Source organism: Hippocampus bargibanti, linkage group LG16, assembly GCF_051943395.1.
Source record: "Hippocampus bargibanti isolate YZ-2025 linkage group LG16, ASM5194339v1, whole genome shotgun sequence".
NCBI classification, from domain to species: domain Eukaryota; kingdom Metazoa; phylum Chordata; class Actinopteri; order Syngnathiformes; family Syngnathidae; genus Hippocampus; species Hippocampus bargibanti.
Window position 1 is genome coordinate 3,979,949 of NC_142749.1, and position 14,473 is coordinate 3,994,421.

The window sequence follows — 14,473 nt, forward strand, 5'->3', positions numbered from 1 at the left end:
CAAATTTGGGAATGGTGCTCCACGCCATGCTTTTAAATTCCAGAATAAATTCGGGAATGTCAGTGAATTAGCTAAAATGGACTTGACAAGACGCAGCATGCCAATGGTGCTTGTCACTTTTAAATGTATTTTGAAGAGAGCATTTGTGGTATATTGTTACCCACCTCCCCAAACAAAACAAAAAACGTAAATGCAGTTACACTAAATACTATTTTTCAGTTCATGGTGTCATCAGAGTCTTCATAGTGTTCATTTGGGTGACTAATCAAATCCGGTCTTGTTGTTTGCTCACCACTGACTCACGAACACTGTTGCTCAACATGCCCACCCCCCAACTCCAATTCTATATAATAGCACCTCCAGTGCAGGGGACACACAAGATAATCACAGAGGAAACATGAGCTCCTTCAGCCTTTGCATTGTACTCAATCTGGTGCTGGCAGTTTACTGTCTTCCAGTTGAGGAAATTACCCATACAGATGAAAGTTTGGCAGAGGTGAATTTGTTTTTTAAATGTTTTCACACATCTGTGATTTTTTGCACTGGTTTTTAGACATGTTCACCTTGTTGATATATTCCCACAATTACATGTGTCTTTATTTGGTGTGTGTCTTTTTTTTTTTTGCAGGGTTACCTGAAGTCATTCTTCAACCTAACGGAAGAAAGCGGACCTTCCAGACGTGGTATCAGTCAGCTCAGCAAGCGGCTTCGTGAAATGCAGAGATTCTTTGGTTTACAAATCACAGGAACGCTTGATGATGACACCTTAGTGATGATGAAGAAGCCCCGATGTGGCGTTCCAGATAATAACTTGGCCCGTTTCTCCACTTTTGGAAACAACCTCAAGTGGGAGAAAAAACGTCTGACTTACAGGTAAATAGTTTTCAATAGTTTCAGGATAACACTCGCACATTTTTGTTTGTCTTTTTATCTATAAATGGCGTTCTATATTTTTGTCGCCCGTCTAAAGAATAGAGAACTACACACCTGACATGTCACGTTCAGAAGTCGATAATTCAATTGAAAAAGCTCTGGACGTTTGGGCCAAAGTTACTCCTCTTAAATTCACAAGAATGTACAGCGGCGCAGCGGACATTATGATTTCATTTGGCAGCCAGTGTAAGTAAAAATCAATATTGCTTGGTTTTTAATGGCCTTTGGTTGTGACTTGTTTGTTGTATGTTTGTCATATTTGTTTTCAAAAATATTTTAAAACAGATATATTCATAATTTATGTCATTAATGCTTATTTATCATATAGTTATCTCATCAAGATACTCACACATGCCATTCGCTTAGCTAGAGTCCATTTTTTAGTGACGCTGTCTCGCAGTTGTTACATAAAAAATCACTCACCGAGAACCTGATTGCATGACACAGATGGCATGTGAGCGCATGTCGCATCTTGAAATTGAGATTTTTGCAGCTTATCCTGCCCAGCTCATTGAAAGAGGCCTCCGCAATAGATATTAGTAGTGTTGATTCCCAAAAATGAATAATTTCCAGATAATAGCTGATCCATTTCTGCACCTTAAGTCAATATATTGATTTGATTTTGCCAAGTCTGATTTTACTATATTATTCTCAGCCCATGGTGATTATTACCCCTTTGATGGCCCTGGTGGAACTCTGGCCCATGCCTTCGCCCCATCTTCTGGCATTGGAGGAGATGCTCACTTTGATGAAGATGAGACTTTTACTTTCCGATCAAATTCTGGTGTGTTATTCAGGTGTACATATTTGCATACTGTTTATTAAGCATTAAAAAGGTTTGGAAGGATCTAATTGTGTGTTTTTGGTTGCAGGATATGTCCTTTTCATGGTAGCAGCTCATGAGTTTGGTCACTCCCTGGGTTTATCTCATTCTGACGACCCAGGCGCTCTCATGTACCCCATGTACTCGTATAGAAATCCTGACACATTTGTCTTGCCTCAGGATGATGTCAAAGGCATCCAAAGTTTATATGGTGTGTATCAACAGGCTGTTTAGATGCAACTCCTCCCCACCACCAAAAGATTGACAGTAATTACAAAATAAATTTTCCTCCAGGCCCCAACACAGAAGCTCAGCCAGGTCCTCCACCCCCGACGACTCCTGATGCTTGTGACTCGACCATGGTGCTTGATGCTGTGGCTACATTGCGAGGAGAAATGCTGTTCTTTAAAGACGGGTACGACTAGATAATGATGATAAAACAGACTGGAAAAATATAAACATGAGTTGATGAAAAGGTTTCTTCAGCCGTCATCTGTACTTCTTTGAAGGTGTTGGACGTTTCGCTTCTCATCCAAGAGGCTTCGTCAGTTAACTAAAATTTTGCTATATATATATATATATATATATATATATATATATATATATATATATATATATATATATATATATATATATATATATATATATATATATATATATATATATATATATATATATATATATATATAGGGCCAGAGCTACAAGCAAAATTTTAGTTCGATGACAAAGTCTCTTGGATGAGAAGCGAAACGTCCTACACCTTCAAAGAAGTACAGATGACGGCTGAAGAAACCTTTTCATCGATGGACCACTCCTGTACGACTGAGAGCTTACACAGACACAAGTATGGGTTACAAATGTCCAACCTTGCTTGCTTTCAGTTTCTTTTGGCGAAGTTTCCCTCAGGCCAGGTCACCTCAGCAGAGTCGCATCACCACCTTTTGGCCCAGTGCTCCAGTCAACATCGACGGCGCTTATGAAAACCAACATGCCGACAGAGTCTATATCTTCAAAGGTACTTTTTATTTCTCCATAAAACATGTTTAAAACCCCAATCCTGTGCCAATATTCAAATCAAGACATGATCTTTTCCGCCTATAGATCAGCGGGTATGGGCTTTCGCTGGCTACAATCTCGTCCGTGGCTATCCTCAAACACTCGCTACTTTTGGCCTGCCCAGAAGTGTGAGGAAAATTGACGCAGCGGTCTATGATGTGGAATCAAGAAAGACTCTGTTTTTTGTGGGCAGTTATTACTACAGGTAATTAATAAGCATGCATTTTCTTATCAACTAACATTGTAGCATGAGCTTCAATTTAAAATGCATCTTTATTATATTGTCAAGTTTTGACGAGGCCAGAAAAGCTGTGGACTCTGGATTCCCCAAACGTATTGATCAGACCTTTTCTGGTTTGAGTAAAGTGACGGCGGCTTTCCAATACAGAGGTAAGTCAAATAAACTGTTCCCAGCACCATCAGCAACAGAAATTGGATGAATGGAGGAGTTGAATCGAAAATGACAAGAATGTTTAACGAATTAACATTCAACCTGTTTTCCAGGTTTCACCTATATCTACAGCGGACCTTACATGTTTGAGTACAACTTGGCCACAGGAAGATTGTTCCGTGTACTGAGAAACAGCTACTTCTTACGCTGCACTAACTTCTAGACCAGATGGACCCAAAGTTTTTTTGTTTTTTTTTGCAAGGTACTCGCGTGGGAAAAATATTTCAGGATTGTTGTCACCAACAAAATATCCAAAATCCAAACTTTTAAGGTTAAATGTAATCCCTCGGAGTGTAACACACTTTCAGAGCCTTCTCTGCTACACACTGTAAGTTCCATCAGGCAATCATAAACATTTAGAGTAACTTTAAAACACAAAAGAGAACAGGAGTCAAGTAGAGTTGTCTTTTCTCACAAGGAGAGAGTGCTTCCATTCGAAACAGAGGACTCCGGTTCTTTGTACTGATGGTTAATTCTTTAATGTGATTTCACACCACCAACACCACCGTAGAACCACAAATAAGCATAAAAATATAACCATTATTTACACGTAAACATTTGGACTTTACATCAATGAAATAAAACTCATGCAATAAAATCGTACAAACTACTTTGCCCACTTTCCGTCCGAAATGGAAGTTTTGATCTTCGTCCTTTTTATCTTTTACTTGCTAAACAGTAGCAATAAAGCATGTCCATTCTCGCCGTCTTCTCAGTAAGAATGAAACTTAAGTAACGAAGCTCGGAAAGTAAAACCTGTACCGGAAGTGACAACAAAGCAATGTAATCGATGAGAAGGTTTCTTCAGCCGTCCGTCATCTGTACAAATTTGAAGGTTTCGGACGTTTCGCCTCCTATCCAAGAGGCTTCGTCAGCGAACTAAAGTCTAACTGGTCGTATGATTATAGGAACAATCAGTGGGGCCACAGGGAGTGGTCCTCTGCTCCCCCCAACCTGAGAGTAGGGACCTATCATAGCTGTGTCCGGTGCCGCCATGGCTGGACATTAGGGATATATAAATAGGGCCGATAGGACCAGTCAGACTTTAGTTCGCTGACGAAGCCTCTTGGATAGGAGGCGAAACGTCCGAAACCTTCAAATTTGTACAGATGACGGCTGAAGAAACCTTCTCATCGATGGACCACTCCTGTACGACTGAGAGCTTACACAGACGTAAACCAATTTAATCAATGTCAAGAAAAAAAAGCACAGCCATTTGCTGGTCAACTATGGGATAGCAGTTATAAACAAATGTATCACGCATTTACAGAGTGTGCGAGTGTAATTCATGACGATCTCAGATCATCCCTGGAGCTGAGATGTTCAGAGGGTAACAGTCTTGGTACAGCTCTGACAAGCTCTTATTATGAAGTATTATTAAGCTCTTTTTATTAAGTAGAGCCTTTCTACGAGAGAAAGTGGGAGAAACATACACATAAGGCATTTCTGAGTAGTTATAGGGATCATGCTGGTCATTTGTACAGTGTACAATTTCTCTCAAACACTCCTTCAAGATTTCTTCTGGTATCCTCCGCAACTCTCTCGTCTTAGCCGTTCATCAACATGTTTGAAATGAATGACTCATTTGAGCTTGGGAAAGATGGGAAAAAACAGTGAACCATGAGTATGCCGGTTGGTCCAGCATATACATGTTCTTCTTAGCTTGGAACTGAGAGATTCACAGAACTTTGAGAGCTCAGATGTTTGGTCATGCAGAAGTCAATCGCCTGGCCCACACTGAAGGGTAAAACTCATACTTTGGGTATGAAATCTTTTTTCTGACATCAACCCTGGAACTTTTATGATGCACCTCATTTGCATTTAGAATGACTGTAATATGTGGTTTTATAAAATCTATCTACAAATGTATTATACTCTATGAATAAAATTTTGTATTATTTGTATTTCTGTCTTCATTTTTGGGTCACATATTGGAAATCATTTTGAGTGACTGAGACCCGAAAGGATAGCCAGGGGGTTCTTATTTAAAATAGTGCTGCAAGTTCAAACATACTATATTTTCCGGTGTATATGGCCCACCCAAAACCCTTGATTTTCTTCAAAAGATGACTCTGCGCCTTATATGCAGGTGTGCCTTATATGTGAAGTAATATTGAGCCACAACAGGTCTTGCAACTACTGTCAGCAGCCACGATTCCATTTCCCCCTGTAGAAGAAGTAGTGTGTAACCCCAGCCTCTACTGTAGTGCCTTATCATGTGGTGCGCCTTATATTTGAAAAACCTTTATATATTTAGTTATTAAATTTTGAAAACATTTTTTTTATTCATTGAAGGTGCGTCTTATAGTCCAGTGTGCCTTATACAGTGCAGTGATCCTTCAGCTTACGAACTTAATTGGTTCCCAGAAAGTGCGTGTAAGGCGAAAAGTGTGTCTTCCAAATATTAATTTCCCAGAGGAAACCATTAAAAATGAAAATAATCAGTTTTCAGGTCCCCATAAAACATAAATTGCTACTAAATAAGCCTTAAAACTGCACAAAATACAGTAAAGTCTCGTTATATCGATATTCTCGGGAGTCTGAAAAAATATCGATATAACCGGACTATCTATATATCCGATCCTGCGGCATGTAAATTTTCTCCTTGCGTTCATAGAAATAGTATCGTAATAAGCAGTACTATCGATATAACCAATATGGATATAACGAGACTTTACTGTATACCTTATTTTATGTATAATAAATGTGCAATTGTATTGTAATGAAAGGAATAAACTGTACTGTAATTGGTTATTAGATTTTGAAAACGTTTTTCATTCACTAAAGGTGCACCTTTAGTCCGATGCACCTCATATATGGAAAAAGTGTGGAAATACACCATTCATTGGGGGTGTGCCTTATACGCAGGTGTGCCTTATACATCAGAAAAGATGGTCACCAAATGTTGTACAAAACCCTTCTCCTTCTCTTGCTGGCGTTAAAGCACTGTATTGCTTCAGAGAAATTGGAGTGCTGATCAACAAATCAAAAAAGGTAGCTCTTAAACAAAATAAGTAACTGTGACAACACCATCAAGATATAGTATGCAAATCAGTCAACACACCGGCGATGATGTACAGCCAATTCACTTGTACTGAATCCATATATCTAGTGACATGTTTGTTTGGTTTCGCATAAATAAATACATGCAAATATAATGGATATATGCAAATCTGAGCGAGCAAATTGTAGAAAACAGAGTTAAGGCAGAGTTAAAAGGCAAACATGGAGGTAACCTGTTATCACGTTTGGGGTCAAAACACGCTTCCCTTGTTTCAGTTCATATTATTAGGTTGTCTTTCCAAATATTGATCCAAAGTATTGTGTATGTAATTCAGAGTTACCGTACATACTTTTGTAAAGGGGCCTGTTCAGACAGTCACTGGAATGTTTCACTGCCCAGTCTTGCATCTTTCACTGCTCTTAACCTGATATACCTAACACTATCTCAGGAATTAACTGAAGGCTTTACCAGTGTGCAGAGCACAGGAAGAAGAATTTTTGCAGGCACTTAGCCTTTATGCGCATGGGGATAATAATCATGGAACGTCCATCACTTGTCAAGGTTGTGTTAATTATGATGACAGTAGCTCATAGTGAAGCTGTGCCGACCACCCTAACCAGCGAAGAAGATCAGGCTAAAGCTCAGGTAAACACTGCTGTAACTGTTGATCAGTTCAACCTGAGAGTATGGAGAGAATTTGACGTGATGGGATCCTAAGATTCAATGCACTACTTTTTGTTTAGAAATGTCGAATTTGTTGATGCGACCAATGATAAGGGTCCTAAGCAGTTTCCAATCACTCATCGTTTTAACTTGTATGAATTTCTTACGCATCTAAAAATATTTTTGAAATATCATTCCTCCCGTGTTTTATTTTGTCTAGGATTACCTTTCTCAATATTTCTCTGAAGTGGGCGTTACCACTGGAAGCGAGACATGGCGTAGCGGTCTTGATTCCTTCACAGACACTCTCAAAATAATGCAAGAGTTCTTTGGCCTGGAGGTGACAGGACAATTGGACACCAACACCCTGGAAGTGATGTCACAACCTCGCTGTGGTTTCACTGACTTGAATACATTCAAGTATGCTCACTTTGATGGGCAACCAAAGTGGGACAAAAATGTGATCACATATAGGTTTGACAATTTTATACTAAACAAATTGCAATGATTCGTCACTGAATCAAGTGATTGACCTCCAATGAATTATCCGTGTGTTAAACGTTACTAGGATAACTGAATATACACCGGACTTGAGTCAAGGTTTCGTGGATGCCACACTTGCCAGGGCCCTGCAGATCTACAGCGATGTTGTTCCTTTGGATTTCAAGCAGGTTCAAACAGGCACTGCTGACCTAATGATCAGGTTCAAGGCTCGGGGTAAGTGCTCCAACGTCCTGGGGAAAACATGTATAGGATCCTAATTTGATGCTTCTTGCAAAACCAGATCATGGCGATTTTGCACCTTTTGATGGGGAGGGTGGAGTCTTGGCTCATGCATTTTCCCCTGGTGGAGGAAGAGGAGGTGACACTCATTTTGATGAAGATGAAACCTGGACTCTTAGTTCTTCAGGTGTAACCTCACTTAATAATTATAATGTCAATCATATTCCAAAGCTAAGCAGGTAGCCAACATTTCTATATTACAGTAACTGATTTTGTTCACAGGGGTCAACCTGTTCTTAGTGGCAGCCCATGAGTTTGGTCATGCACTCGGGTTATCCCACTCTAAGGTTCGAAGCGCCTTGATGTTCCCCACCTACCAGTACGTTAACACAGAAGGCTATGTGCTACCAGAAGATGACCGCAAAGGAGTGCAGGCACTATATGGTGAGGGACTGGTCTTTTAGTGATGATTAAAATTTCTTCTTTTCCTTTCGGCTTTTCCCTTCAAGGGGTCGCCACCGCGAATCAGTGTCCTCCATCTTCGAGGTTTGATCCGCATGTTTGTTTTGGCCAAGCTTTTACGTCGGATGCCTTTCCTGACACAACCCTCTGTATGATTAAAATAACAAATGTAAATACATTTACAATGTGAGATACTGTACACATAGTTTTGTGAACCGAGCAATTCCTGCATGGTGATGAGTTGGAAGTATCCATCCATCCATCCATTTTACAGACTGCTTAATCCTCATTAGGGTGGCGGGCGGTGCTGGAGCCTATCCTAGCCGTCTTCGGGCACTAGGCGGGGGACACCCTGAATTGGTTGCTAGCCAGTCGTAGGGCACAAACAGACAGCTCACCAGTCACTCTCACACTTACATCTAGGGACAATTTGGTGTTCAATCAGCCTGCCATGTATGTTTTTGGAATCCGGAGAAAACCCATACGGTCCCGGGGAGAACATCCAAACTCCACACAGGGAGGCCGGACGGGGTCTTGAACTCACGACCACCGCACTGTGAATCCAGGGTGCTAAACACTCGACTACCGGACCAACACTGTTTTTGAAAATAAGTGCAGAGAAAGAGAAAGAGAAAGAAGTTCTGCGCTGTGGTGGGAGTGGTCAGGGCCAACTTCACTCATGACCAATTAAAACGGCGAATCTCATTCGCTTTGAATGTGGCATGCTCGTCATGCACTGACACAGTCCCATAAAGGCACTAGGCAGGGCGACCTCCATGGCAATATAATTACCTGTAGGACGCATACCGCTCAAATATGATTGGTTGCTGCATCCGGCTAGTAAATTGGGTGCCATCTGAGCTGACTCAGCAAAAGAAAGGGCAAGTTTCCCTCGAAGCAAAAGGAATGAGTATCTATCATTAATGGTAGAAGGTATTTGCATGTTGTCTGAGGCTCAAAAGATATTACATTATTTCCATCAAAGTCACAGTGAGAAATTTAAAGGCCGAAAATGAATGAGTTGTCGCCCCACTGCGTGCATCTTCACTGATACACCGTCTGATGCTGTTTGCTTTCATTTGCATTTGTGTCAAATGCCAATTGATAAGCATCATTGTGTTGGGTGACTTGTAGTTGCAATATTAATCGAATTTCTCTAGGAGTCAGATCATCAACTAATCCAACAATGAAGCCTGCACCAAAACCACAACCAGAACCTGAACCTGAACCCACTCAGGAACCACAGCCCGGGCCTGGACAAGAACCAGACAGATGTAGCCACAATCTCATGTTTGATGCTGCAACCTCCATACAGCGCCATCTTTATTTCTTCAAAGGCAGGTTAGACAAGTAGATTTACACTTCACCCCCTGCATAAAACAAATGTTTACTTTTAACTGGAAGCATCATTAAAATATCCTCATATATCAAATGTTTATTTATTTTCAAGCCATTTTTGGAAGAGAAGCAGCAACTGGGATGGTGTCACCACAAGAACAATTAATTCTGTATGGCCTGGAATCAACAAAGTTGATGCTGCTTATGAGTATGGGCCACGCGGCGTGGTTATTTTCATTGAAGGTACAAATGAGTTAGATGAAATAAAAAGGCTGATACTGTATCTTTAAAAACATTTCTACAGTGACAAAATATTAATTTGACATATTCATGACAAAGGGGACCACTACTGGCAAGTCAAAAGAAACATCGTCTTACCAGGATTTCCTAAACCTCTCAGCGACTTTGGCTTGCCTTCATCTGTCACCAAAGTCGATGCCGCCGTCCACGTTCCATTTGTGGGAAGAACTCTCTTTTTTGTAAACAATAAATACTGGAGGTGAGTAATCTGTGTGTGTGTGTGTGTGTGTGTGTGTGTGTGTGTGTGTGTGTGTGTGTGTGTGTGTGTGTGTGTGTGTGTGTGCGTGTGCGTGTGCGTGCGCGTGCGCGTGCGCGTGCGTGTGTGTGCGCGTGTGTGTGTGTGTGTGTGTGTGTGCGTGTGCGTGTGCGTTTGTGTGTGTGTGGCTCTTTCAACAATTAGTGGAATAATGTGGTTGTATTTTGCATGAGTGTACTTTAAAGATAAAGATGTATAGTTTATAGCGCAATCAAGTGTCCGCAAATATCTTCGTCAGATTGTAATGTTTGTTTCTATGAATCTATAGCTATAACGAAAGGAGAGGCCGAATGGATCGTCGGAATCCCAAATTGATTCGCACAGAGCTCCCCGGCATCGGCTACAGAGTTGACGCTGCTTTTGAGTATAGAGGTAGGTCGTTTTTCAAACATTCTTCTTTCTGCAACATGATGTTGTCTAAATGAGATGCAACGTTTCGCAGGATATTTATTCTTCTCATATGGATCCAGGCAGACACAATACAATTATGTGAGAAGAAGAGCAGTTCGCACGCTGATGAGCAGTGACTGGATGGACTGTGACTGAACAGTCACCCAAGACTCCCATATATGAGCATTGAATTACCATATTTATCGATGGTTCATTGCACTTCTAGTATCGCTGATAGGGGATTTGGCTTCTTAGAAAAGTCTCATGAGTTAATTAGTTATCAACATGGGCTATAATGTGCCATATAATGGTAGAACAGCTGCTATGTTTCAAAAAGCTTTGGGAGTAATTCACAACAAATATTTGCAGGAACAGTGATTAACACTGCATGACTGTCTATATCTTGTATGTTGTATGGGAACCCACAGTGGCTCTTTTTATTGTCTCTTTCTGTGGTTAAGAGTAAAGAAAATTTAATGTGCTATATGTCACACATAAAGCACATTTGACAATAAACTTTGTTGAGATGTGACCAAATTATTTTTCTTTCTCTACACAAAATATATTGGTTTACTATATAATAATAATACTTTTAATTCACAAGCGCCTTTCTGAACACTCAAGGACACGATACAATTAAAAGAACAATACACAGAACAACAAACACATAAATACAATTATAAATAATGAAATAGCTGCTTAAACTAGACCATGAATGCAATTTTAAACAGATGGGTTTTGCGGTGGGATTTGAAAGTAGGAAGGGAGTCAATATTACGTATGTTGGGTGGAAGTGAGTTCCAGATTTCCAGAGATATACTCGATAGTCTATACATATACAGTATATAATATATTGAGTTATATGTGAAGTTTTGTTAGTTTCCTGTTTATACTTTTTGGGTAAATTTGATTTATTTAGAAAGTAAGTTAGGCCACAGTTTTGACATATTAGTTCATGTTTGCGCCTTTGTTCAACCTATTTTTGTTTTTATTTCATCGATATTTGTGTCCAAATTTTAACCACTATTTCCTATGCCTACGTGGGGTCCACTGCGAACTGGAAGGGATGAACTGCACTTCCGCTCGTTTCAGTCGGGAATATTATCTACATTTATGAACATATCATCTGACTAATAGGCTCACAGAAGCATTTATGTTTATATCTTGCAGTTTGTCGCTTGCACTACATCAGGTGGGTGCCTTATGAAAACAAAACTCAAAACAACAATCAGGGTATAGCCAGCAGGTGGCAGAATTGCGTTTAAGAACGCCACGAAATACATTTTTTTTATTCAAATGGCATGCGAACAAACAAAGTAATAGAAACACACAAACAACACTGCAAACAAAACACAACAAAAGTAAACACAATCACTTGCTTTGAATAGCTCGTGGAGCTTCTAGAAGTAAATCAGAGGTGTGTCTCAACAAATATTTCTGCATACTTAACATTTTGTAAACAGTTGGCAATATACATTAGGTGACATAATCGCGTAAGAGACAGTACCTGATCGCACAGGAAATAAGAGTTCCTGACAGATAATCATTATACAAAAAGGCCAAAGAGGAGAGAAGTAAAAAATAGAAGAAAGAAGAGAGAGAGAAAGAGCTGGGGGAGTGCCAGTGGTTTTAACATTTCATTGAGTCTGCACAACATAGTGAAATTGACAAAAAAGAGAAGGCGGGAACACCAGATGATTCGGCAAGCACATCATCCTATGCCATATTTCATCAACAAATCATGTTTGTTTGATAGCGTTTGGGTCGGCAGATGGTTGAATTGTTTTCTGATATACAGTTTCATTTCATTTTGAAATATTACAAATAGGGGCTTCCTCCCACAATATTTAGATTTATGAATATGATGTTTGGCAAGATAAACTAATAAATTAATAACAAAATATTTATCGTTGGTCTTGCTGTAATATCCAAACAGCCTGTCTTTGTAATGAAATATGAACGGAGAAGTGATTTTACATTGAACATATTTGACAAAGTGTTTCCAGAAGCGAGTAGTTTCGGGACAAGCCCAGAAGAGGTGAGTTGCAGTTTCAGACTCAGCTTCACAAAATGTACAAGATATATCCTGTAAGGACCGTATCTTATGTTTAACAGGATAGCAACAGTGCAAAAGTTAGTAGGTTATTTCTCTTTGTTTGTTTGTGCTGAAAACTTTATATGGGAGGGTCCAAACCTTTTCCCATGGGATATTTGGGACATACGTTCCCCAGTGATGAACAGTGTAGGGAACCGTCACAAAAGATTTTTGAAACAAATGTCTAATTGCACGGTTCCGATTTCGAGCAATTGATGAGAAACAGAGTTTCCCCAGGGCGGTTTCTGTCACTGAAATTGACGGGGGTCTGTCAGGAGTAGCGGAGTGACCCTTGAACAGGCTTATGATACCACTTGGGATGGCATCCATAACGATGGCAAAGTCCTTAGGGATCACAGGGATTTAATGTGTATTGAGAAACTCAGCATAGTTCATTAAATCATTGTTTGTTTTAAAAAGTTGCTTTACATAAATGATACCCAAGTCAATCAATCTCGACAAAAACAGTGATTTGTTTTTGTACAAAATATGACAGTTATTCCAGATCATACATGAATGGAGAGAAAGAATGCTTATACATTAGGCACCAGGCTAATAAAACTTGTTTATGGAATTTTGATAGGTTAACGGGCAATTTTTTTCAACGTTATAATTACATTTCAGCAAGAAAGACAGACCACCAAGTCGGGAAAACATGGATTTTGGAATGAAATTCCAGATAGCATCAGGGCTACACAGATAATTACGCAGCCAGTAAATCTTAAATGTATAGTTTAGAGAAGTAAAGTCCAAAAAATTTTGGCCTCCCTCCTTTAGCGTCCTGGATATGACAGAGTTTCTTATATAATGAGTTTTATTTTTCCATACAAAGTTATACATTATTTTGTCCATTGTCTTACATGTACTTGGATCCACATTTAAAGCCATTGTAGGATATACAAACCGAGAGATTCCCTCACTTTTTGCTAGCAGTATTCTTCCGTTTAGTGATAGATCCCTTTGTAACCAGTGATGAAAGCGTTTCTTGGTTTTATCAATTATTGGATCCAGGTTCAGATCACAACGCTCTTCGTCTTCTTTGGCAATGACAACACCTAGGTACGTCACTTGATTTTTTTTACAGGTATGTTGTATAGCATAGACTCATTACATGACTTCACAGCTAACAACTCACATTTATTTATATTTAGCGAGAGACCTGACACTTTGGAAAATTCTTTAACCAGAGCTATGGCCTTTGGAATTTGCTCAGAATTTTTCAGGAAGAGTGTGGTGTCATCTGCCCGGCTGATCACAACCTGCCTGCCCGCTACTTCAATACCCTGGACCTCGCTTTCAGTGACCAACAGTGATAAGATTTGTGCTGAAAGTAAGAATAAATAGGGAGAAATAGGACAACGTTGACGGATGCCACGGGAGACGTTGAAGCGAGGGGACGTACCATATTTAAGCAGTATTGAGGAGTTGCAGTTGGTGTACAGTGTCTTAACAGCCTGAGTAAAGTAGTTTCCAAAACCAAATTTATTAAGTGATTGAAAAATAAAATGGTGTTCCAAAGTGTCAAAAGCTTTGTAAAAATCGAGAAATAAAATAAAACTATTGTGGTTAATAAGTTCCTGATAATCAAGAATATCCAATACAAGCCGAACATTATTGGCAACATGTCTTTTACTCAAGAAGCCTGACTGTGTTTCACTAATTATATGCGGTAAGGATTTTCTAATTCGGTTTGCAAGGATGGAGGCAAAAACTTTATAGTCTGTATTTAGTAGGCAGATAGGGCGCCAGTTTTCAAGAGATTATGTGTCTTTTTTGGTTTTGGAATGAGAGATATAAGACCTTGAGAGAGTGAACAGGGGAGGGAGCCTTTTGAGATGCTTTCAGAAAAAAAAAACATTGAGCAGGAAAGGAGCCAAAGGGTCAGAAAAGGTTTTATACAATTCTGAAGTAAGTCCATCGTTCCAGGCGATTTATTCATCTTGAGCTGCTTAATTGCATCTTCACTTCAATTAGATTGA

At 39.6% G+C, this 14,473-nt stretch overlaps 2 protein-coding genes across 2 annotated transcripts; both read left to right on the plus strand.

The window, feature by feature from the left end:
- The first annotated feature begins 374 nt into the window (after positions 1-374).
- LOC148886136 (collagenase 3-like) lies at positions 375-5,167 on the plus strand. The gene is made up of 10 exons (XM_089016307.1): positions 375-496; positions 629-873; positions 971-1,119; positions 1,589-1,717; positions 1,806-1,967; positions 2,051-2,171; positions 2,638-2,771; positions 2,858-3,017; positions 3,102-3,202; positions 3,317-5,167. Exons 1-10 carry the CDS (start codon positions 398-400, stop codon positions 3,424-3,426), a joined length of 1,410 nt encoding a protein of 469 aa, XP_088872433.1. The 5' UTR covers positions 375-397; the 3' UTR covers positions 3,427-5,167.
- Positions 5,168-6,707: 1,540 nt separating this feature from the next.
- On the plus strand, positions 6,708-10,936 carry mmp30 (matrix metallopeptidase 30). The gene is made up of 10 exons (XM_089016306.1): positions 6,708-6,912; positions 7,151-7,404; positions 7,499-7,647; positions 7,715-7,840; positions 7,936-8,097; positions 9,276-9,456; positions 9,566-9,696; positions 9,793-9,952; positions 10,278-10,381; positions 10,452-10,936. Exons 1-10 carry the CDS (start codon positions 6,784-6,786, stop codon positions 10,553-10,555), a joined length of 1,500 nt encoding a protein of 499 aa, XP_088872432.1. The 5' UTR covers positions 6,708-6,783; the 3' UTR covers positions 10,556-10,936.
- Positions 10,937-14,473: the final 3,537 nt, after the last annotated feature.